Below are 24243 nucleotides of genomic sequence, written 5' to 3'. Positions count from 1 at the left end.
TTTGCAACTTGGAGGCAGGTTTGTAACTTATTAAAGATATCTTGGTGAGGGTCCGGACCCCAGAGGTAATCTAATGCGCTTAATATTTAAAATATGTGAAAATATTATCCACAAGAGTTAATAGGTATTGTGTTGCCTTAAGAACCCAGCAGGCACGCAAGTTTCATTACATATTTCCCGTGTTTATGTGGTTTGATTAAACACTATGTAGGAATACAATATTACTGGAGTAAAGGTATTAATACTAAAGATTGGAAGAGGCTCTCAAACGCACAGCCAGCATGGAGTTTCTGTGATTTTAGTGGTGCATATTTCTAAATGTATACAATTTATTTAATTTAATTCAGCCCCCTGAGGGTCTGAAGGCCTCATGCCTGCTCTCGTTTGCAGTCCAGTTGCAGTCGGATTCATTTCTACATCGAACTAACTGTTAAATGAAATTTAGATGTGAATCTTATGAATGTCATTTTCATGGAGAACAAAAAGACCTTACAGCCCCCCCAATCCCATCCCATCCTCTCTCTCTCTCTCTCTCTCTCTTGACCTCCCCCGCACAGATTCCTGCCTGCGCGGTCACGCTTAACAAAATGCGCGGCAGCGGCTTTCTGCGTACAAGAATCCTTATTTTTAGCGCCTGGCTCGTGTTGCAGTGACGAGCCCCCCCCCCCGCCGCCGCCTCCCCCCAGTACATCTCCGTCTGAGCAGGACTCGCGGGGGGGGGAGCTCGACAGAGCTCTGACCGGCGCGTGGAGTTGCGGGTCGGTCGACGGTAGCGAGCTAGGAGGAGCAGGAGGAGCAGGAGGAGGATAACGGACTAGCGGGGGGAACGCGTCTCATCACCGTCCGTCACGCGTCCACCTCTCCTCGTCGAGCGGTCTGTCCGGAGATGGCTAGCCCCGCGGCCGGCCCAGATGTCCCGAAGGCTCCGCGGAGGGACGAGTCGGGGACGAAGCACCCCGCCGAGCCCGCTTGTTTGGAGGCACAGAAATGGATAGAGGTGGGTGAAGTGACCGCTGTGGGTGGGGGTTGCTGCCGCCGCTTGCTGTTCCACCACCATAGCGGGGACAGTGAGGCACCACACTGGGGGAGGGAGAGGGGGATGGGGGGGTGTAAAAATACTCAGCGCGTGGGCCCCACCGACCGGTGCAGCGTCACCTGTTGTTGCGGGGCCGACGCGGGGCCGACGCGTAGCCGGGATACCGTGCGGGACGTCGGCTCTGCGGCGGGAGGACGGACGGACGTGTCAAAAGTTTTATCACATGTGTGGGCGGCTCACACACACACACACACACACACACACACACACACACACACACACACACACACACACACACACACAGGAGCACACCCACCGACCGACATAGTACAGAAAGTACACCTTAAAATACCGTTGTTTTGTGTGTGTGCGTGTGTGTAACGCCCCCTCCGTCGTGGAGGCCGGTTGCCATGGCAATGAGCAGTAAAGCAGCGGATGCTGTGCAGCGGCCCTGATGCCCGCCGCTGATCGCATCGAAGAAGATTATGCTTCGTGGTTCGCGTGCATCGCCCCCCCCCCCTCCCACTGCCCCCCCCCCCCCTCGGATAACAGAACGCCTCCCTACATATAAGCCGGAGTGATGAATCACGATTTCGCCCGCGGAGCTGCGTTATGACCTATTTATTTTTGGTCCTTTCTGTCCTCGCTTTAGCTTAGCTAGCTGCCAACATTTGGGTAAATAAAGGCTTGGATGTACAACACAGTAGAGTTTAATGTAAAAAGTTCTGGCTTTGGCTTCGCACACCTGGCTGTTTTCACAGGACTCCCAGGAGCCTGTTCCCCACAGGCCACGGTAGATAGAGAAGAGGATGGATGGATGACAGATTAATAATCCATAAAGTAATAAATAATAAGGTAAATGCTAGACTATAAAAACCCGACATGCCATTCAAATTGTTCAACAGAAACAGATGCAATGCTTTTTTTTGCATTGCAAGAGAAGATGTTCAAACATGCAAAACAAAAAGAACGATTTAAGATTGATTAATTAAGCAGATATGAGCTGATTCAGTCCAAACCGGTGAGACAGAAATCCAATTCAAGATTTAACCAACCAAGTGGATTTCAACCTGTGTAAGGACACAAAGAATTGACATATTATTTAAATGTTTTTTAGGAAAGCCTTTTACCTCTTTAGGCCACTAATACCAATCAATCGTATTGAGGAATTGAACACGTTCTGGCTGTACTGGTCTCAACCAGTAGACACGTGCATCCACTGGGGAGGGGAGGGGTGGCAACTAAAGATTGTTTTCTTTCATTCATCTTTCTGTCATCGTGAAATGCTTTGCCATCTCTCCTCCATGATTACTTTTAGAATTCCTGAGGCCACAAAAGTAGATCATTCTCTTCCCATCCACCCACTTGAGATCTGTCAGTGTCCCAAATGCAGTGCGCACAAATCTAAATGATCAGCATTTAGGAAAAATGCCTTTTCTGTCTGGAGACTAATGGCCTAGTTACGTGGCTCAGAGATATTAATATGCACAAATCCTTTTCCCATCAAGGAATAATGTTGAGCTTAGATGTCTCCTACTCATACTTCAATACGCCCTCAATCATATATTACAGTTTAAAGGATTCATCTATCATTTAGGCTTTAGATAATTCTCACACATCTGAAAGAAATAAAGCACCTTGCTAGTAGTTTAAAGCAGGAGTGTGCAGGGTTGTACTTTGCATATTTATTCACTAATTGCTTGTATTGTTGGAAAACAAATGTAAAGTAGCAAACTCCAACAATAAAAGCTGAATGTTTTAGTATAAACATCCATACAATAAGTCTTGAATCGGCAAAGGAATAGTTTAAATAGAATTATGTAACCATAGAATAAGTTAACAAGACAACGAATCTAACCCAACATTTAAATCTTCTTCTTTTGGCCTCGTTGTCCAAGCCTTCAAACATAATTATGTTATTTGGGAACTCAAAAGGTTATTGAGACCGTTTGATGCTGAGTGCAATGGACACATTTAGGTCTGTCCTTAAATACCACCATTTAACATCAGTAGTGAGCACAAATAGCTCAGTCTAGGTTAATGCTGGCCTCTAAATCCTAATCTCTCCTGCGGTGTCTCCGCTCTGTCGTCTTCCCGTCTCCTAATTCTCCAGTTATTTTCAGTCCGGTCAGGCGGACTCTATTTCTAGTGTTGTATTTATGCTCCCTCACAGGTGGGGACGATTCACTGTGCTCCACGCAGACTGCGTATGTGCGTTGCCATGTCTGCAAGAGTATGCAAAGCGTATGCATGGACACACCTAGACACACACACACACACGCTGATGCCAATCAGCTGTGCATGATACCGCTCACACACTCCTCAGACACGCCCCGGTTGGGTGACACTGGTCACTATGGGAACACAACACGGGCAGGTTCTCAAGTGTCGCTGTTTCCATGGGGGGCAGTGGAGGAGCAGGACTATATGTCACCGCGTGACCCGAGCAGGAAGCGCTATCTGCTTAAAAAAAACGAGACAAGGTGGGATCAGACCGCCCAGGACGCTCACACGCAAGCGTCAAAGGTGCTGCGGCACCTGTTGGATGGGACATTGAGCAGTTTAAAGATGCACAAGCTTAGAGAAACGCAAAAGTTAACTTTAGTGACAGCAATTAACCTCTGCTGTCACCGGAATACATCACGCAGCAAGAGTTAGACGTGCGTGTGTCTGTGTGTGTGTGTGTGTGTGTGTGTGTGTGTTTGTACCAGATGTCACAGCTGTCCGAGGCAGATTAACTCCGTGGTCGCAGACAGGCAGCTGTGTCTGCGCGAGAGAGTGTGAGAGCAGGACTCTGTGGGAGATTCCACGCATCCAATACTGTATGAAAGAAAGTGAAATAATGGCGGCAGAGACTCGCTGTTGGCAGAGACTGTCTTTCACGCCTCAGTGATTTCTTTGTGAAGCCAGAAAAGTTGCAGATTGCCTCTGACATCTAAACATGTTTTGTGTAGCGTCAGAAAGGTGATGTTATAATCGTTTGCTATCACGATGCATGTTGGATTCGCTCTAATTAGCATTGTGCAGCCTTTTCCAGTAGCATTAGATTGTGTTGTTTCAGCTTTGACTGTGAAAATAATGCAGTAAACTCTGTTTAGGATGCAAGTGAACACAAACGGTGAAATAATTTAGTTATTTGGTACTTTTTGCTGTTAAATTTACCTGAGTTGCAGAAAATCTCAAAAGGTATGATTTATACTCTATGGCATTTACAAATAGAAAAGCTAGGACTCCATTGCCATGCACAGTGCTGAGGGAAATACTTGATTAATGTCTTTAATTAAAAGTACTACAATATCTTAGTGATATGAGAACTCCTAATCGTTAGCATTAATTAAGTTTTAGTGTGCTTTTACCACTGATTTATTCAGCTATGATAACGATATCTAGCATAGTAAATGTTTTTGTTCCTCCAATTTCCAGCACATGAAGAGATGTTTCCCAGTGTCGAGTAACTGGTTAATTACTCTGACGCAGATTAAACTCATTCACGATCTGGATTATGACTTTAAATCTCTGCCTTTCAGTTTTTTTCCTCCTCAGTGTCCTCTTCTCTGTATGTCACATGCGTCCATTAGTGCCTACAGCGGGGACAACATTATAGAAAGACACTAATACTTCTGAAACTCCACCAATGAAAACACAAGCCTCCCTCAGCAGCATCACACTCCATCAACCGGCTCTTCTGGAAGTCCAACTTAGCCCTGTTTTTCATGCATCGCCGCCACGGAGCCAAGTAGCCTTTTAACAACACTTTGTTTATTTTCCTCAGCTCCTCAAACCTTTTCTATTTCCTTCCTTCACAGAAAATATGTTTTATTTGTTTAACAAGTGGCAACTCTCTTTTAACTCTTTTAAATCCAAACAAAGCTTTATGCTCTAAATTTGTAGACAAAAGTTGTATAGCTCCTCTCTTGTATTTGATACAAATTAAAGCATCCTTCTCTATTACAAAACCAGAGGAGAATTTATTTATATGCGGTCTCAGCGAGTCAATCCCAATTTCATGTGAAAGGTCACCTATAAATATCTTAACAGCAACTACTGTTAAACACATATTTCTAGATGTTTATTTCTGTCCAATAGTTACGGTAACACAAGCTTAAACTCAGGAGACCTAACAACTGTATCAGCGGCAGCAGCATGGCCCCACATTATTATTAACAGCATCCTGTCTTATCGCAATAGAATACAAACATTCAACCTCTGACTCTGACTCATATGTCTCAGCTGTGGTTCTAACTGAGCCGAGGAGTCCACCATAGGGACTGAGAGGAAGCGATGGAGGGTCAAATTACCACAGCTGGCGTCCAAATACTCCCCCACTGTTGTTTTTTTTAGCAGCCGTGGATGCTCACTCAACACACATATAAGCTCTGTCTCTTTTTTTTACAGTAACAAACACAATCTTTAGACCTCTGCTTATATTTTCTAGACTTGTTCATCCAAAACCCATAAACTCACATCAGTCCCTCTGTCTAATTACTGTATTTCAGCTTCAGCGTTTAACCCGGGACCGACCGTTATCCGCCTACACCCCTGACCCGGGGTCTGCGTCCTGTATCCCAAACCTGCACGCGCCACCTACACAAAACACAAACACATTTGTCCTGCTCTCCCTCAATACAGTTCTATTGCGATTAGACAGGATGCTGTTAATAATAATGTGGCCATGCTGCTGCCGCTGATACAGTTGTTAGGTCTCCTGAGTTTAAGCTTGTGTTACCGTAACTATAGTTCTCAATACAGTTCTCTGCTCTCCCCTCCATCCATCAATTATGCACCAGCACGCTGTAAATGTTTCAAAGAGCCAGAGTCAGACTTGATAAACATGTGCATGTGTGCGAAGACAGAATGATGAGGATGGGAAACATCTGGCCGTCACTTATGTAACAATAAAACAATGGGCTGTTTTCATAGCTGCAGATGTACTCTGTGTGTGTGTGTGTGCGTGTGTGTTAAGCATGTGGTACACGTACATCAGAACTCTACATAGACAAATGTCAATGAATCATAAGTTCTAGAAATAGAAGATGCAAAAGGACCCGTAATTTTTCCATCACAGGAATCTCAGAATATTGACAGTCGCAGGCAAATTCTGTCGTATTGGATCAGATTAAGTGAAGCTTGTTCATGGCTGGATGGTCAAGAGCAGAGTGTAGTAGGCTGTACGTGAGCGGTGAAGACGGACAGAGTGGCCGCCTGCGGTTAACAGTTCTGGTGCCAACTATAATCCACGCTGATCTGGATTAGAAGTCCAGCGAGTCAAATCTCTCTTTTTCTTGCATCCACCTTCGGCTGCTGGTTACACAACAGCTCTGGAAGGGGGCGTGCGTGCGTGTGGGTCGGTGTTGCGTTAGTGTGTCAACGTCAGCTCCCTCCTCCTCACCTGCCCGTACGGGATGGACAGCCAATGGGAGTCCAGGTTGGAGGCTCCAGGTTGTCGTTCGCTCGGGCTGTTAGTGAGTTCTTCTCAATCAGGGGAAGTGGAACGGGGGCACAGAGCAGTGCGTCAGTGGCTTGGCGTCGCTCTAATTTGGTTTCTACTGAAGCAGAAAATGTTGGGGGGGTGGGGGTGAACGGGGCAGAATCAGGCTCCTCTTTCAGGGGCTCAGTGGGACACAATTCAACAGAATTTCTACTTGATATTTATCTGTTAAATTATGATGTTACAGAACAGAGAGCAGTAGCAAATCTTTACACTAGAGGAGCTGCAACCAGAAGGTATTTTGTATTTCTGGTGGATAAATGAGTGAAATGATTATTAGTAGGGATTTTATAGTCTCCTTCTCAAGGTGAGAATTTGACTCTTTACGTGTAAACTGAACATCTTTAGCCATGTAAGCAATTTGAAGACATCCTGGTTTGTAGAAACTTGAACATTTATTGATTTGAAAATAACCTACGGATAAATGTTATATTAAAAAAATATCTCCTTTACATCCGTCTCCTGCTGTCCTCCAGGCTGTTACTGGGAAGAGCTTTGGAGACCAGGACTTCCGCAGCGGATTGGAGAACGGCATCCTGCTATGCGAGTAAGTCTCGGACATCAACGCCGCTCAGTTTTTCATGTCTTAAGTCGACAACGACATAACGCAACCTCCCCTAAGTCGCAATAAATCTCTGCTCCGCCCCTCCTCCAACTCAGGCTGCTGAGTGCAATCAAACCAGGACTGGTCAAGAAGATCAACAGACTGCCCACCCCCATCGCCGGACTGGTAAGAGGACACTCCAGAGTGACATTCGTCCCCCGTTTAATCTGCCGCTTTGTCAAAGCGATAAACCTCTGACCCGCCGCGGTCCCCTGCCGTCTGTCTCGTAGGACAACCTGTCAGTGTTTCTGCGCGGCTGCGAGGAGCTGGGCCTGAGGGGCTCCCAGCTGTTTGACCCCGGGGACCTGCAAGACACTTCCATTCGAGCTAACCTCAAGTAAATAGTGTGTCTGTTTTAGTCCTGTCTATACACATTCAAGTGGAGGACATTGTGACAGTAACATCTGTCTCTCTCTCTCTCGTCAGGGACTCTGACTGCAACCGCAAAATTAAAAACGTGAGTAATTATTGACCTTTCATTTAGCTTTCCTGCAAATTGAGATGCCGGCATGTATCTACGACCATACGTCCCCGTCCCACCCTGTGTCCCCCCCCCAGGTGCTGAACACCGTGTTCTGGCTCGGGAAGGCTGCCAGCGGCTGCGCCTCCTTCAGCGGCCCCACTCTCAACCTCAAGGAGTTTGAAGGGCTTCTCGCTCAAATGAAGGTGGTGAGTGGACCCGGTGAAGAGGACACGGGGGGGAGGGACAGACAGATAGCAGCGTGAAGGAGGTGCAGGGGGGGTTGTTGTTTCCTGTCTTTGTGTGTGTGTGGGAGGGGGGGGGGGACACACGCTAGACAGGACGCAAACACTGCTTTGTTTTTGTTACACCACCTTAAAAAGACACAGGAAATACGAGTTTATAAGAGGACATTTGATCAATTTGAAGTCTTTTCAAATGTTTCCTTTGCAACTTTCCAATCAATTGTCTCACATATTGCACATATTTCCCTGAGGCTTGTGTTGTTTGTGTGTGTTTTGCAGGAGTGTGAGGAAGGAGGCGACAGTTCACTGAAGCGCAGCGTCAGGGACAGCGGCTACGACTGCTGGGACTCTGAGAGGAGCGATTCTCTGTCTCCACCACGACACACTCGCGACAACTCCTTAGACAGGTGAGATACATCCTTAAGACACACACACACACCTTTTGGGGGTGTCAGTGTGCTGATGATAGGTTAAATAGGTTAAGTACAGCTGTTGAGGTTGTCTACATTATAGAATCTTAATTGAAATGCATTGATACAAACCCTCATATGATTTTACAATGTGAAACAGTGTGTTTTCCTTTTGTATTTTGCAGTCTGGACTCCTTTGGCTCTCGCTCACAGCACAGCCCTTCTCCTGATGTGGTGAATCGAGGCAGCGCCGATGGTTGGTTCTGTTAAAAGCTCAAATGTCAAGTAGGAAAAGAGAACACATGAGAGAGAGAGAGAGAGTCGGGCGGGCTGTTCCGTGCTTCCATTCGCTATGCTAAGCTAAGCTAGCGCTGTGATTTATGTACAAACACCAAAGTGGATATCAAACCAATTCCCCCAAAATGTAGAACTAGTCCTTTAAAGCAGCAGCACAAAGCCTTTGTCCATAAATAGTGTGACTGCTGATCTCTAACATGTTGGGGTTTTGACCTTGGTATATTATGGTCTGTCAGGCGGACTGCGGGCAACAGCTGAACGTTTCGGACACTTGTGCGTGTGTGTGTGTGTGTGTGTGTGTGTGTGTTTGCGGGTGTGCGCCCCAGATGCAGCAGCTGTTGGTCTGAGTAGCAATCACTAGAGATTTGGACCTGGGAAACACGAGCTGAGGTCAACATCCTGCCCGTCGTATGTCAGTCTGTGTGTGTGTGTGTTTGAGGGGAGTTTCACAGGCATCCTGTTTGTGTCTTTTATGCTGACAGTGTAATACGTGTGAGGCGCGGCGGCCAGACAAAATCTATTCCAAAGCCGGGAATAACTTTACTCCCCACATTCCCGGGAGGCTTTAGAGGAGGTGCACTACTTAATAAAGTAATATTTACTACTTTACATGAAAGAAATTCACGCGAGACAGTTTGTTTGATTTCTGTCTCTCTGTGTGTTTGCTGAATACTTTGATTTATGCACAATAACTTGTAACAGAGAAGAAGTGATCAATGTTTCTCACTGCCCATAAAGGAGTGTTGTATCAACAGTTAAAGAAGTGTTCTGGATTATTATAACAAGTTTTTAAGAGACGGAACTACGTTGTCTGTCCTTTAAAAGTGCACCAACATAAACAAAAAACAGAGCTGACGAAAATATCATGTCCCAATTCATGACTGATTTATTTGCTCTTACTGACATGTAACAAATTGGTAAAAGCATTGGAGATACTATAAACAAAATCGAGCCAATATGCCTTGAATATGGTTTGGTATTTTCAGTAGTTTTCATGAGATGATCCATTGAAAATAATTCCCGACGTACTTTCTAACCTTCATCACTCTCTTCCCTTCTCTGCGATGCTCCATTGCTCTTCGCCCAGGGCGAGGCAGCGACTCGGAAGCCGATGGTTCCAGCAGGAGGCCAGATGTGCGGAAGGACGACATGCTGGCCAGACGGACTGCCAGCGGTGATTCCAGAATCTCCGTCCCCTTTAACCAGTTTCTCCCCAACCGAACCAACGCCAGCTCCTACATCCCGACTGCGCGCCGAAGACCACACACGGAGGAAGGAGAGCAGCGCCGGTAATAAACCAATTCAATAACTCGCCTGCAAATTATGCATTTGATACTCGTGAAAGTCCAGACGTTGTGCTGAAGGATCGGTAAGTCACACACAAACTACCTCGTACATGATCTTTCCCCGCCGTTGCACACCGTCCTCCAGTCACCCTCGAGCCCCGTCAGAGCCGTTCAAGAGAACCGGACTTCTCCACAAAACTCCCAAGACTGTCACCTGGGCCGCTGACAGTACTGGAGAAGAAGTCAAACAGGAAGAGGAGAAGGGGAATCAGGAGGCGTTGCAGCAGAAGAGGCTGATGATGTTGGAGAAGGCAGGAGTCAAAGTTCTGCCTGCTGCCGTTTGCTACGGCAGGTCAGAGAGGAGGAGCATGAGAGCCGCTGCCGCTGTGGTTGGACAGTTTTTGGTCGTGTTCCCTAACGGATCATTCCGATGGTGATTTTGTTTGCGAGGTTGTCTGTGCCCGGCGCTCCATTCACACACGGGCACGGAGGGTTTTGTAACCGCTATCTGGTTGAAGCAATCTGGCTTATTAACGAGTGTGTTTGCAGATCTGACTAACAGCTCGCTGCCTTTCTGTGCTTGTTTGTTTAAATCATCTCAGCGGTTACTGCTAACCGGGTTTCGATGGCCATGAACTAATCCCAAATTGGTTTGGCATGTTCCTTTCTTATTAGAATATTTGTGGGCACATGTCAAATCAGAACCTCGCATGTCGCTACAAACAACGGATCGGTTCAAAAAATCTCTGACATTACTTTGCCGCCCCGTTCGCTCTCCAACCCCAGCCCTTCCACACCGGAGGGACAGGAAGTGAGGCCGCCGTCCCCGAACATCATCCTTCGCTGCGAAAATGACTTTTTAAGCTCCCAGAAATTGGCGTGGGACTCCTCCTCCTCGGATGTGGACGAGGAGGCCGAGGTGCGCAAAGTTCCGGATGTCCGTAGAGACGACCTGGCATCCAGGCGGGCCCACCGCGGCCCCGTTGCTCCCAAGGTGCATCAGTTTGTCCCTGCGCCCGCATGCAGCAGCAAAGACCGGGAGCGCTGGGAAGGCATTAGACGATCCTCGCAGCAAAAGGAGAAGGAGATCAGGTTAGCCGCCGGTGGTTTGAGTGTGTTGCCGCTTTTTTTTTTTTTTCTTCCTACCATTTGCTCTCAAACTTACGGCTAAATATTCTCTCACATTCTCCATTCTCTCTTTTTATTTCTTTTCTTTGGGTGTTGTGGTCACTTGTGGTTTGACGTGTGCTTGCTTCACTTCCACCACGTGGCGCGTACCGGCTCTGTGAATGGACAGTGGGAAAGACGCGGTGCCTGACATCACCACACGCAGGGACAACCCCTTCCTAAACTCGGCGTCTCGCCTTGAAGACGAGGAGGATGGGGAGGAAGAGGGAGGAGAGGGGAAAGCTAAGGCCACGCCGAACAAGCAGAAGGATGACTTGGCCCGTAGGCGGGGTCAGAGTAAGCCCCTCCCTCAAAGGGACGGGCCGGCGAGCTTGGTTTCTGCCTCCATGAGCGAGGCAGATATGCAGAAGTGGCAAAGACTCAAGATGACTGAACCAAGGTGCCCGACACGCTCACTCCGCTCCAGCACACACGCAGCACAGAGCTCCTGAATGCAGCAGTATGTCCAGTGCGTGGTTTCGTAACGTGTGTGTGCGCTTCCAGGCCGAGTTCCAGGCTTAAGCAGATCATTGGAGGCAGAAGAGGATCTTTAATCCGTAGAGACTTTTGTATGATGTCATAACAGCGAATTAAGCTCACTGGATGTTTTTTTAAGCCTTATCAAACCAGTGTTGAAAACGTGTAATTCAGGTAGAATTAACTCACACTTTATCTGTAAGTCATTGCTCTCTTGATGCTACCTGTGTCAGCTATTTAAAAACGCTTCATCGCCACAACCACAGTAGCTTATTTTGTTACAGGTGACCACAAAAAAAACAGTGTAACAAAAAACACATTGTTGACGTAATGTGAAAACAGAGATTTTCGCGCTTCAAAGTATATCAAGTTTAGTTTAGAGAGATATAAGACCTCCAAAGATACCTCCATTATGTATTTCTTTATTATTTCATCAGTTTTAGCGCTGTTAGTCTCTTGAATCCTTCTGTAATCGCCCGTATATTCCCTCAGTTCTTTACCCGCCCTTCTTTCCTCTTTTACTCCCGTGCTCTCATTTGCCTGTTTATTCCCCACACTATTGTGCACTTCAGGCCTTTTCAGTCTTCTATGACAGGCATTGAAACAGCAGGGAATTGGCCGGTGTGTGAGAAAGTGTGTGTGTGTGACCAAAAGAGAGGCCACTGTTGGCAGTGATCACTGCTTCTGCTTTGTTTCTCTCTCTCTCTCCGCGATGATGTCATTAGATAGTATAAAGAGTTTTTTGTGTTCCCAGAGTAGCCGCAGTGACCACAAAAATGTGGCTACCTAGAGTAGATAACAAGCTTGGTGTGTGTGTGTGTGTGTCTTAATGTACGTAGGTGTTTGAGGCACTTGACCACACAGCCGCATGCATTGTCCTCATCGGTCCATCCGCACTTCCTGTCTGAGTCATCGTTTCCACCTCATCCTTTGTCTTCACAGTTTGATCCTTTGTCTGCGTTCGCTCATGATTTTCCACCCTCTTTATTTCCCACTGCTCCGTTGCTGGCTGTTGTGTGTGCGTCTGTCTCCGTTTGTGAGATTGTATCTACAGCGAGGCTAGCCCGGCCTCTGTGTGTCAGGCTTGTCTGGAGAAAAGTTATGGGAGTCCCTTCAGCGGATCAGCAATGGCAGGACGAGGTCACTGCAAAGTTGTGACCTTTGGGGGCGTGACTGAGATCGAACAGCCAATAGACACGGTCACGTCAAGTGAAGGGGCGGAGACGGAGTTGCTAAGACGACTCCTTTCCAAGGCAACTGTAGCCATGCCTACCATTGGCCTGGGCGCCCAGCTTTCAGAGCGGGGACGCAGGTACGGATGAGGCCAAATACGAGACAAGTTAGGCTGCGATGGCTTGAATCCAAAGTTTGTTGCATAAGTGTGGACTGTATTGGGGAATAGGCAGCTCCCTTTCTGTTCCACAACTGTTTAAATAGTTTCATGTAATTGCTTGTCGATGTTGTTTGGTGAAATGTTTAACATTTCGGGGCTATTTGAATGAGTAAATACGGTTGACGCACCTCTTGGCATTTTGTCGATTTGCTTGTAGTTTTATTTGGAAACGAAGGTACACAGACACAGATACACACTGCATATGCTGCTGTGATGAGTAGAACTTGATAAAACATCAGCTGATATTGGCTCACTCTCGGAAAATACAGTAAATTAACATTAGTGGTAAATTTACAACTCAGTAATTCATGTCTGTGGAAACCTTTTTTTCTCTCGATATATATTACCTGTTCACTTCTGAATTTGAAGTTGCAGAAAATGTCCATGAAATCGAAACATTTAATAAATGGAGGTTGTCATGTGACACTTAAGGTATTTTTTTTTTTTTTTTTAATTGGGTTGCTTTTTCTTTTTCTAACCTTTTTATTTATTTGTTGCAAGAATAACTCCCGATCTGTTTCCTTTAAGCTTAGCCTTCTTCTCTGCACGTTTGTGCCTGGCTTTTAAGACTACAGTATCCATCACTGTTGAGCTTCATATGGTGCTCTCACAGCCAGGTAGATGGAGCTGACCTCACCCGAACCACACCTCCGTCGTCTGACCTCCCATTCTGCACCCCCGAAACCCCGTCTACTCTCGCTGAGCCGGACGCACGTCTGGGTCAATATGAGCTGAGAAGAGACGAGGAAGATGACGAGGAAGAGGACAAGTGTCCGGATCCTCAGAAAGACGACATGATGGCGAGGAGGACAGGAGTTTTCCATAAACAAAGCAGCGCCACAGCGACTTACAACCGCTTCCTGCCCCTGCCCAGCGCCAAGCGCTGCACGCCAGGGGAGGTCGCCACCGACGCTGCTCCCAGGAACAAAAGGGACGTGCAGGCAGACAGGAGCAAGAAGCTGAACGTCAGGTGGGCGGAGATTTGTGTGTGTCGACGGTTTGAGAAGGGCATTAACACGCTCGGAGTGACTTGCATCCTCAAAGAGATCCTACAGCTTGATGTTTAGTTATTTCAACTGCAGGAGTTTCTGCCATAGAGAGGAGCGACAGCCGGCCAGCGTTCCCATGGAAACGCGTCCACTTCAGCCTGACACGACTGTGACCCGAGCAACGTCTCGCGGCGGATTGGAAAGCGAAGATGAGGAGGACAAACATGATGAAAATGAGCCTGCGCCTGACCTGGAGAAGGACGACATGATGGCTCGGAGGACCGGGTCGTTCCAAAAAACAAGTTCAAATGTGCCCATCAACCGGTTCCTGCCGGTCCCTGGACAGGTTAAATATACCATCGCCCCAGTGTCGCCAATGAAGCCATTACACAACAGACCTAAATTCACAGAGAAGATGGCTAGTGGAAGGTATTTTACTGATTTTGAATGCTGAAGAGATTGTGGTGCAACTGCAACTAACAAAGCATTTTACTGGCAAAGATGAAGGCTTTATTATTTTTTACAGATCTAATGTCCTAAAGTACTGACACTATACAGCCTCTGAATGATTCATACTTGATCCTGATTCCATGCCAGCCTGTTCGAGAGCCTCCCGCTGGGCGCCTGGTGTGGTTTCATTTATATTTGAATACAAAATCTCTGGTTGAGTTTTGCTCGTATTCTTGGAGTTCTGCTTCTCATATGGTTCTCGAGGTCTGTGCTTGGTTTGGACTTATCTGGCCTTCTGGGCATTATTTTCTGCTGTTGAGATTCAACTTTGGCTTTGTTTGGCATGACTCTGGTTGTTTGGTTCTGGATGGAGTTCCTATCTTGGTATTTGAAGTGTAAATCCCTGCTTAATAATAACTGCACCAGTAATGTACAAACTGAGCATTTTTCTTAATTCTTTTCTATGAGTAATGGCAGATTAATTTAACAGGTTTTGAGATATTACAACTTTCAAAGCTTTCTTGAGACCAATACACACCAACTTAAAAGTTGGTCGTTAAAAGTAGTGATAATTGATGAATAGGCAAACTCTAGAAATGTATTACTGGTCGTACATAGCATTTAGAAATCTTATAAAAAATACTTCCAATAAAAACACATCACAGTAAGATCTACAGAAGATCCAAACTGACTGTTTGCTGTTTTAGAATATCATACATTTAGTTTTTCATGGTTTTGAGCACCACAAACACAATTCTATTCCCATTTATTGTTTTGTTTGTAGGGCAACACAGACCACATATACTGAGTCTTTTAGTAAACAGTCTTCTGTTGACTGCGAGGCGGTCCTGATTTATCCCCTGAGCTGTATTTCCTGGTAATCTCGGCCTTGTCAATGGATTTAACAGCATCGTTATCGTGGCGGCGGAACCTCAGGCTCCGCCCTCTGGAGCCCCAACCCTCCCTAAGGAGGAGGACGCAACGCACGAGGGAGGCATGACAACCCCTCACTGCTACGTCACAGACGTGACGGAGCCCCCTTCCTCTCCGCCGCTCAACCCTCCGTCACGGCCCGCGCCGGCCCGGATTTGTAAAGTGGCGGCGGAGCCGGAAAGGCCGAGTGTGCAGGAAAGGGTTGAGGGGAGAATGAAGGACGTAAACGGGGAGCCGCGAAGGAAAGCCTTCTGGCTGGATGACGATGATCTGCCTCCCATCATGTGAGATGCTCTTTTTGTGTCTTCATCAACCCCCTCCTCCTCTCAGAGTGTGACTTTGACGCGGTGAATGCTGCTGCTCATCGCCTCGCCTGCTGTCTCCTCTCATTCACTCTGTTCTGTTGTTGCTTTAGGATGAGTCGGCGTGTTGCTTTTATGTCTGAGGACACAGAGTGAGTCTTTCTGCGTGAACCTAGATGAGTTTCTGCATGACATCGATACACACACACGCGGTGCACATTTAAGTTCCAACAGTACGGACAAATAAAATGTTCATATACGACACACTAACAGCGTGCTCATTGTCACGTCTCATTACTAACTATCCTACTTTTTACTGTCACCTTTTTTTTAATGTTTGCATTCTTTTGCCTGTTTTAAATATATTTTATTGTGGTAATAATATAGTAATGTGTCCGTCTTGCCAAAATAAAAATATGTTTGTTTTGTTGGTTAAATTGCTTGTTTTTGTGTTGCTTTGTGATTGGTTTATTGAAACAGAAACATATTTTTGTTACTTTGTGGAGGTTTGGGGCAACACGTACACAGCTAATCCACTACTGAAATGGTTACTACTACTAATATCTACTAAACAAAAAGATCTGTGGTTAGTAGACTGATATTGGTTGTTTCTGTCTTACTTTTTGTTAATAATATTGTATCTTTTATCTCTAGAAATAGGCTGTAATTACTGTCAGAACATCTTTGTTTATGTCATCTATTCACTGAGGTGTCCAGAGTCAACAATGAATTCATTATAATTGATTATTTTCTGTCAAATTGGACAAAGTGAACGTGTTGGGTCTATTAATGCAGTAATCTTTTCACGGTCGTGTGTTTTTGTTCCTCTCTAGGAGCGTGAGCATGAGCGACATACTCAACGAGGAGGAGGTGGAACACTTACCGCCACTGAGCCAATCCCGAAATGAGCGAATGCACGAACCGTACAACAACTTTGAGGAGGATGACGACCACTGGCAAAACGTAAGAGGCGCATGTCATTTAAACGAAGGCTCCGTTTAGATCATATAAGAAGAAATATGTTGTGTGAAATAACAGAAACATCCGGATTTAACTCTATTGACACTATAAAAGGACTTGGCCCGTTGGAAGAATCGGCGTCGCAGCGCGTCGCAGGAACTGATTAAGAAAGAAGAAGAGAGGAAGAGGATTGAGAAGAGGATGAAGGAGGAGGGAGGTGACGGCAATAAGAGGAAAAGCATTAAGACCTACAAGGAGATCGTGGAGGAGAAGTAAGGACGACATTGAGGCCCTTTGTGGTTTTGTCGAATGACACATTCTCATGACTCATTTAAAGTTGGCCAATTTTAAACCCCGACAGTATAAAATGAAATATAGAGCCGACTTCCAAATACTTTACGTTTCTCTCCTCTGCAGGGAGCGCAGAGAGGCCGAGTTGTGCGACGCCTACAGGAACGCTGCGTCTCCGGAGGAGGCCGCCATGGTTCTGCAGCGCTACGCTCTCCGCTTCACCATCAGCGACGCGACACTGGACAGTCTGAAGCTGCCCAGATCCAAACAGGACCTTCACCGGGCGGACAAGGAGCACGGGACGTCCCCCACCGCCAGTGAGACCCGGAGACCTCCGCACACACCAGAACCGCCTGTCACAAAACCACAGAGGCACCGCAGGCCGGAAGCGAGTGAGACAAATGTGAGGGCCAAACAAGAGCCCTCCGCTCCCGTCTCCTGCGTCCCCCCAGCGGCCGGCGGCCCGCTCACAGACTCAGAGAGTTTGCCCGCGCAGTCACTAGAACCAACGGAACCTGGATCCAAGCCGCCGCCGCCGCCCACCACGCCTCAAACACAGCCGACAGCGGGAGACGCTCAAACCGGAGCCAGTGGGATTGCGCCTGCGCAGCTTTCCGGCACACAGCCAGGACACGGGCTCCCCTCCCCTCCGTCTGTAGCCAGCAGACCCGTCCCCCTGCTGGCAGCCAAGCCCTACTGCCCCCCTCCTGCACACAAAGCAGTCAAGGTGAGGGCCGTGATTCCCATCAGTCACAGCAGTCGGCGTCGCCTGATACTCAGCGTTTGTTGTATTTAGGAAGCAGAAATGCATCTGCTGGTTGCTGCTCTGTTGTGGATTTAAGCTCAAATCTTTTCTGCAGCCATAGAATTTGTCTCTGAACCAGAAAGAACGACTTGCCTTCTAATCCTAACTTCTACCGTCCCACTCAGATGGATGGTTTGGTGCGAGTGAATGGAGAGGTGACGGAGGATTTATCTGTTTCCACTCCACCCACCTCTGCTCGTCAGTCACCGCCGGAGGTCAAGGACAATCCATCAAAGACGACGGAGGAAGACGTTTCCTCTGAGGAGACAGTGAAGGACGTTCCCTTAGAGAAGACACAGAAAGACGTTCCCTTAGAGAAGACACTAAAAGACGTTCCCTTAGAGAAGACACAGGCAGACGTTCCCTTAGAGAAGACACAGGCAGACGTTCCCTTAGAGAAGACAGTGAAGGACGCTCCCTTAGAGAAGACACAGGCAGACGTTCCCTTACAGAAGACAGTAGAAGACGTTACCTTAGAGAAGACACAGGCAGACGTTCCCTTAGACAAGACAGTAAAAGACGTTCCCTTAGAGAAGACACAGGTAGGCGTTCCCTTAGAGAAGACAGTGAAGGACGCTCCCTTAGAGAGGACACAGAAAGACGTTCCCTTAGAGAAGACAGTAAAAGACGTTCCCTTAGAGAAGACACAGGTAGACGTTCCCTTAGAGAAGACAGTGAAGGACGCTCCCTTAGAGAAGACACAGAAAGACGTTCCCTTAGAGAAGACAAAGGCAGACGTTCCCTTAGACAAGACAGTAAAAGACGTTCCCTTAGAGAAGACAGTGAAAGACGTTCCCTTAGAGAAGACAGTGAAAGACGTTCCCTTAGAGAAGACACAGGCAGACGTTCCCTTAGAGAAGACACTTGAAAATCTTTCCTCGGAGCCATTAGAACAGACAGAGAAAGACTTTCCCGCCAAACATTCGGAGAAAGATGTCCTCTCCGAACATATTCCGGCCTATCGGGAGACACTGGAGCAGACGGCGCCTCCACAGACAGAGAGGCCGACCACGTCTCTCGGCTCTGCCATCAGCTCCCTGATCGGAGGACGAAACTGTACCATCACAACAACCATTGTGACGGAGCTCACCCACGTGGAGCCACATCAGCCGGACATCCAAATCGATGCACAGGTAACAAATGAACAGACATAAAACCCGGGTGTCTCCATTAAACAATGCACGCTTCACATTAGGGACCATTTTCAAAAGGATACAGGACGTCAGTTTAATATATTTTTCTTACCATCCAGGAAGCCGCGCTTTTTGGTCATTTTCAGTGATATGAAACCTGTAGAAATGTGAGAACATCCATCACAGTTATTGTTGTGTGATTGCCGCATGGAACAAGTGTAAACCGTTTTCAAGGATATTCCCTCCCGGTGCATCGAAGTGTTCACCTGAGACATGAGTGTCAATGGTCAGCTTGTACCACTCGAGAGCTGAGCACACGTGGGTTCTGTTAAAAAATGATGTTGTGAATTTAGCTACGCGTTGCATTAAAAAGATGCAGTTCAGCAGCTGACTCTGGACCGCTCTGCCCAATGTGTCCACTGGGAAATCTGTCTTAGACTCGGCACTGCATTATGAAACAATAAAAAGACATCAAATAAAAAATAATCACGAGAAATTCAACTTGCACACGAATGTAAATGGCCATTGCACAAGTTGTACTTTTTCCGTCCTTAGTTTAAAACGGAAAGCGGAATATTTCGACGCAGGTCTGTCTTCATCTAGGAATGTTGTTCCAAAGAGGGCGGATGTTGGACATCTCGGTGCTGAGACATGAGCTCAACCTGAAACGCTGTCCCGTAGGCAGAGACGGGTGTCCTATGTAAAGTTCACTCTCACCCGGTTGATTTAAATATTGTATTTACATAAAGTGAAGCGGGCGACTCCCTGAAGAACGAAGCCTCGGTAAACAAGCGGGATTCATCTCGGATAAATATTTATAAATGGGGACGAGTTAGTTATAGATCCACAAGTCAGTTAATGTTCCACTCATTTGGTCGATTAACTCTACTTTCAGGTCATCAGTACTTCTGGCTTATCTGAGAGTCGAGTGGAGGAAAAAAAGGCTCCGGCAGCTTCATCGCCGAGCAGCATGCAGGAGTGTTCTCCCACAATCACAGGTAAAACCGAATCACGTCGCTTCGTAGAGTTCACTGCGGGATTTCTGCTGCAGACATTCTGTGTCATTTATTTCTCTTGCACAGTTAAGTTTTGGTATATTTTGTTTCCGTGTTGTTGTCCATTTCCATCTTTCTGTAAATTGCTTTGTGCGTACGTAAAGCGTCTTTGTATTCGTACACACGCTTTGCCACTAAGCGTGTGTCTTATTCTGAAATGTTTATCAATCCGTGTGTGTGTGTGTTTCTCTCTCAGCCACAGAGGGACCGGAGGAGAGCAGCGGGACTGTGAGTAACTCGCAGGAGCTCCTGCTTGTTTTTGTTTTTTTCTGTTTCTCCTTCATTCTTAGATTTGACTCTGTCCTGACCCTTTGTCTCCTGTAGTCGTTGTGGTCAAACTTGTCCCTCTCACCTTTTCCTCCTCTTCTGTCCCTTTGGTCCGTATACATGTGTGTGGGTGTGCGTGTGTGTGTGTGCGTGTCCGTCGGGTCTGGGTAGATTGAGACCCCCATGTTGAACTTGGCTAAACGTGTTAATCACTGGGTCTGGGACCCCAATGAAGAACGTAAACGCCTGGAAAGTTGGCAACAGGAGCAGGAGCGCCTCCTACAGGTACACTGGTGGAATGCCGTTTATGTGCATGGCACCATGAAAGTTAAGTGAAAAAACAAAAGGCACAGGGTGTACTTAATGCGTGTATATATATATATATATATATATATATATATATATATATATATATATATATATATATATATATATGTGTGTGTGTGCATATATGTGTGTGTCATGGGGGTGTCTTGATTGCTGCAGTCAGCGTTTGACAATGCACAATGTTTTCTCTGCAGGAGCAATACCAGAGAGAACAGCAGAAGCTGAAGCAGGAGTGGGAGAAAGCCCAGGTAGAAGTGCAGGAGGAGGAGAGGAAACACAACGAAGAGGTACAATCCCACACAGACCGACAAGCACGTGGAAACAAAAGCATCGCCTTCTGCTTTTGTGTGTCTCATCAGTTGTGTCCTCTTTTTTTTATTTGCTTGTACAACTTACAGGAGAGGAGGATCCTAGAGGAGACCGGGACGCCCTTAAGTCCATCGGGTTTGTTAAGCCAGCAGACGGGGACGACTGCACCGCCTCCAGGAAACAACGAGACCGAAAAATGTAAAGTGACTCCGCAACAAAACGGCCAAAGAACCTCCGCAGGGAGCGAGGATCAGCATGCATCCAAGCTGCACTTTTTCCAGGGTGAGATCCCGTCCGAATACACACTGTTGTGGCCACGTTTGTAATTGCACGGCTCATTCAATCTCAATCCTCTGCTATGACGGTGTATTTTATTTTACGATGTATGTTTGCAGATTGTGCATTTGATGGTGAACCTCTAAAGAAACAAGAACTGTGGAAGACGGCCTCTCTGGACCGCAACCCTCAGCTGAACCCGGAACATGTTGCTAAAAGGTCAGCAATCTGGATTCCAGGATCGTCCCATATTGCTGTGAAAATCGTTCACTTTTCCAGTTAGCAAGTAATTGATTGATTTCAGAGGCTGATCAAGTGCTCGTGTCTGATGTGACATTTTCGTGGATTCCAGCTAATTTGGTAGCTAATCAGTAGCATTAATGCAAAACATGTTGAGCTACAATGCTAAGCTGATGTTAAAAATGGAGAATAGTCATTACTGTCAGTTTGTGACGCCGTAGTCGAGTGTATTTGATTAGGCAATGGTGCGTTTTTTATAATTAGCGATTCAACTTTCCAATTTAATTTGAAATGAATTAGTTGATTATTCATTTCTTAGTTTCTGACCCATTCTATCAAAGGGAAAATGTGTGTTTGCTCATAAACATTGTTTAATTGTTTCCATATGCTTGAAAAATATTTTTAAAATGTTCAACCCACCAGGCTTTACGTATGCAGGAATAAACACATACCCTACAAACATGTTTACCGAGGTTTTGGATGTGCATTTATTCATTTCCGTTATCTTCCCCAAAGATCTGAATCACACGACGCCGTGACTAACAAACAGCAGCCCTCTCCTTCCTCACCTCAGCCTCCCTCACCCAGCAGGTAATGACTCACACACACACAATCACACAACTACAAACGTGTTTTAAAGACGTTAAGCTTATTGATTAATTCAGGGAAGGTGCTTTAATGTCCACGTTCCTGTGTGTGTGTGTGTGTTTAGATGTGTTAGTGGGAAGAGACTATGTTCTGGATGTTCTCAACAACTGGAAAAGGGAGCTGCCATGATCATCGATACACTGGGACTGTTTTTCCACATACAGTGTTTCAAGGTACTGTATTATTGTAAGAAACAACCAAACACTATTCAGAAAACAATAGATTTTATACACAGACGCAGCACTTGACTTTGGCATGGCGGTATTAAAGCTGTAGAAAGTTTCCAAAAGCATGTTTAAGTGACAATTATCTCCAAGGTAGCATGAATACACACATAAGACGCAGTCATGATTCTCATCAAATCATTCTCATCCTTAGTGTTTGGGAGACATGTTTGAAGCAACCCTTTTACGTGTATAATGTCGATAGTGAACTGTACGCCTCTTCCCCAGTGTGGCGTGTGTCACGGGCAGCTCGGTGACGCCACCGCCGGGACTGATGTACGAATTCGAAATGGACTGCTGAGCTGCCATGAGTGCTACATTGCATCTCGGGGTGAGACCACATGCACACACACACACACTCATGTAGTCACGAGAGCCCCCATTGAACTGCATTACTATAGTTATTTTTCAATCACAAACACTGATGGACTAATAAACAGTTATTGAACAACCGCAATATACTGTAAGTGATGAGAGCGGACTTTTAACACCTTTCCATTTGTGTGTATGCAGGCAGAGGTCAGCCCACCACACTATGATGACCTGTGTTTGAACTGGACCCCCCCAGCCCCGCCCCCTATTGTCACTTGATTGGACGGAGAAGAATTTCTTTCCCTTCTGAAATGCACAAACAGCTCTATGGTTTAGAAAGCAAAAACTGGACTAATATGTGGACTGAGTGAGCATCATCACATGCGCATACAGTACAGTGTGTGTGCTTAGTAACTGTACACATGTATACACTTTAACATTTTAATATGTGTAGCATGGATTTAATCAATAAATCAGTGTGTTTAGATCTTAGCACACCCTTACATAGCCGGTTAAGACGCTAGAATAAGGCTCAGTTCTTTCACAGGCTTAACATCTTTTGCTAAAAGCTGAACCACCATCAGTCTCAAAATCTTGATCCACTATCCTCTGCTTCCACACTGATCACATGACTGGTTCGGGTTGGATAACCTGAAGTAGCTTGACCATCATAATGCCTTACACATCATCGTCATACCTTCTCACTCTTCTTTGTGTTTTGTGTTTACAGTTTTGCATGAAAGAAGACCATATATAAGTTATTGTGGGTATTGCTCGGATGCGGTAGTGTGAGTTTGACGTACGTCGTTGCTATGATCTCAACAGCTGAACTCTAACTTTACTCTTGTATGTTGTACATCGTCATCCTGATATTTCTGAATTGTTATGTGAATCTGGTTGACTCACACAAGCTTTTTTCTTTTCAATTAATTTTACCGGAATAAGGATGCATGTTAATAGTGATATACTTGTTGTTCTTTGGGCTTTGAATATTTTTCCTTTAGAAGGTTTTAGCCATTGTTTATTCCCATAGACTGACTGCATACGAATCAGTGCCTTATGTAAAGAATGCAAGGCTGGTGTATGTCGAGGAGTAATTTCAACCTCACACGGACCTCTGGGTCTCGGCACACGTGCGGTTGTGTGTGTGCGTGTGTGTGTGTGTGTGTGTGTAAGAAATCATGCATGTATAGGTTTGTCAGCAATGTGTAATTTGACTTGAAGCACAGTTCCATACCAGCAAATAACATTGGAAATGGATTTCCTTATCACCTGCTGTTCTCTTCCACCCCCTTCCATGAGCTAAACCAATGACACAAAGTGATTTGCTGCTTCCCCGGGTTAATTATTCCCCAGTGTAAGGACAGTTTCACAATGTCCTATAATCTCTCCTCGCCTGCCTCTATCACAAGTGTTGCCTCCCCAGAGTCTGAGCTGAATGTCTCTGTCCTTTGTGTGTCGTTGCCTCTATGTGAAAACCTGACAGCGTCTTCATCATTTAGAGGAATAGAGCGCTCAGTCCATTGTCTTTTATAGCAAGTGTATGTTTATCAATAAAATATTTTGAATGGGATTCTTTGTCTTTTTGTTTAATTAAAATGAAGCAACTGTCCAGAGAGATGTGCATAGATTTATGCACATCATCATTTACATTTAAATGTGTAAAAGTAATTTGGATTAGTCAGAAATAGTCTTATTACACAGAAAAGTCCTGCATCAAAAGTAATTTCAACAAAATATACTTGAAGTGTAAAACGTAAAAACACTTGTTTTACATGAGAATGTTCTCCGCCCTTGCTATATACTTTTAAAAAATTACCATGTTTTTGTAAATAAAAGCCTCTAAAAATATGTATATA

At 45.9% G+C, this 24243-nt stretch overlaps 1 protein-coding gene across 15 annotated transcripts; it reads left to right on the top strand.

Moving 5' to 3' along the window:
• The first annotated feature begins 553 nt into the window (after nt 1–553).
• On the top strand, nt 554–23957 carry LOC120825416 (LIM and calponin homology domains-containing protein 1-like). 15 transcript variants are annotated; one of them, XM_040187023.2, is made up of 31 exons: nt 554–997; nt 7001–7071; nt 7185–7254; nt 7359–7465; nt 7555–7585; nt 7687–7797; nt 8113–8240; nt 8429–8499; nt 9628–9829; nt 9972–10178; nt 10613–10918; nt 11124–11393; nt 12525–12782; nt 13477–13833; nt 13961–14281; nt 15211–15519; nt 15651–15689; nt 16371–16500; nt 16612–16769; nt 16915–17515; nt 17719–18726; nt 19622–19724; nt 19978–20009; nt 20220–20333; nt 20570–20662; nt 20774–20966; nt 21080–21179; nt 21717–21791; nt 21913–22021; nt 22301–22403; nt 22586–23957. In XM_040187023.2, exons 1-31 carry the CDS (start codon nt 887–889, stop codon nt 22609–22611), a joined length of 5814 nt encoding a protein of 1937 aa, XP_040042957.2. In that variant the 5' UTR covers nt 554–886; the 3' UTR covers nt 22612–23957. The 15 variants fall into 15 exon arrangements, with proteins under 15 accessions (XP_040042957.2, XP_077965301.1, XP_077965306.1 ...); XM_078109175.1 differs by having other exon boundaries at nt 13946–14281; XM_078109180.1 differs by lacking the exon at nt 9972–10178 and having other exon boundaries at nt 13946–14281.
• The last annotated feature ends 286 nt before the right edge of the window (nt 23958–24243 follow it).

Source organism: Gasterosteus aculeatus, chromosome 9, assembly GCF_964276395.1.
Source record: "Gasterosteus aculeatus chromosome 9, fGasAcu3.hap1.1, whole genome shotgun sequence".
In the NCBI taxonomy this organism is placed as follows: domain Eukaryota; kingdom Metazoa; phylum Chordata; class Actinopteri; order Perciformes; family Gasterosteidae; genus Gasterosteus; species Gasterosteus aculeatus.
Note: the sequence above shows the minus strand (reverse complement) of the source record. Positions and strands in the feature narration are given on the sequence as shown.

What these genes read in the sequence shown, in the direction of transcription:
- LOC120825416 (XM_078109175.1), top strand. Translation starts at nt 887, where the DNA reads ATGGCTAGCCCCGCGGCCGGCCCAGATGTCCCGAAGGCTCCGCGGAGG. An exon ending in TTTATGTCTGAGGACACAGA is followed by an intron (nt 15,690 to 16,370) that starts GTGAGTCTTTCT and finishes GTTCCTCTCTAG; the next exon opens with GAGCGTGAGCATGAGCGACA. An exon ending in AGAGGAAACACAACGAAGAG is followed by an intron (nt 20,663 to 20,773) that starts GTACAATCCCAC and finishes TACAACTTACAG; the next exon opens with GAGAGGAGGATCCTAGAGGA.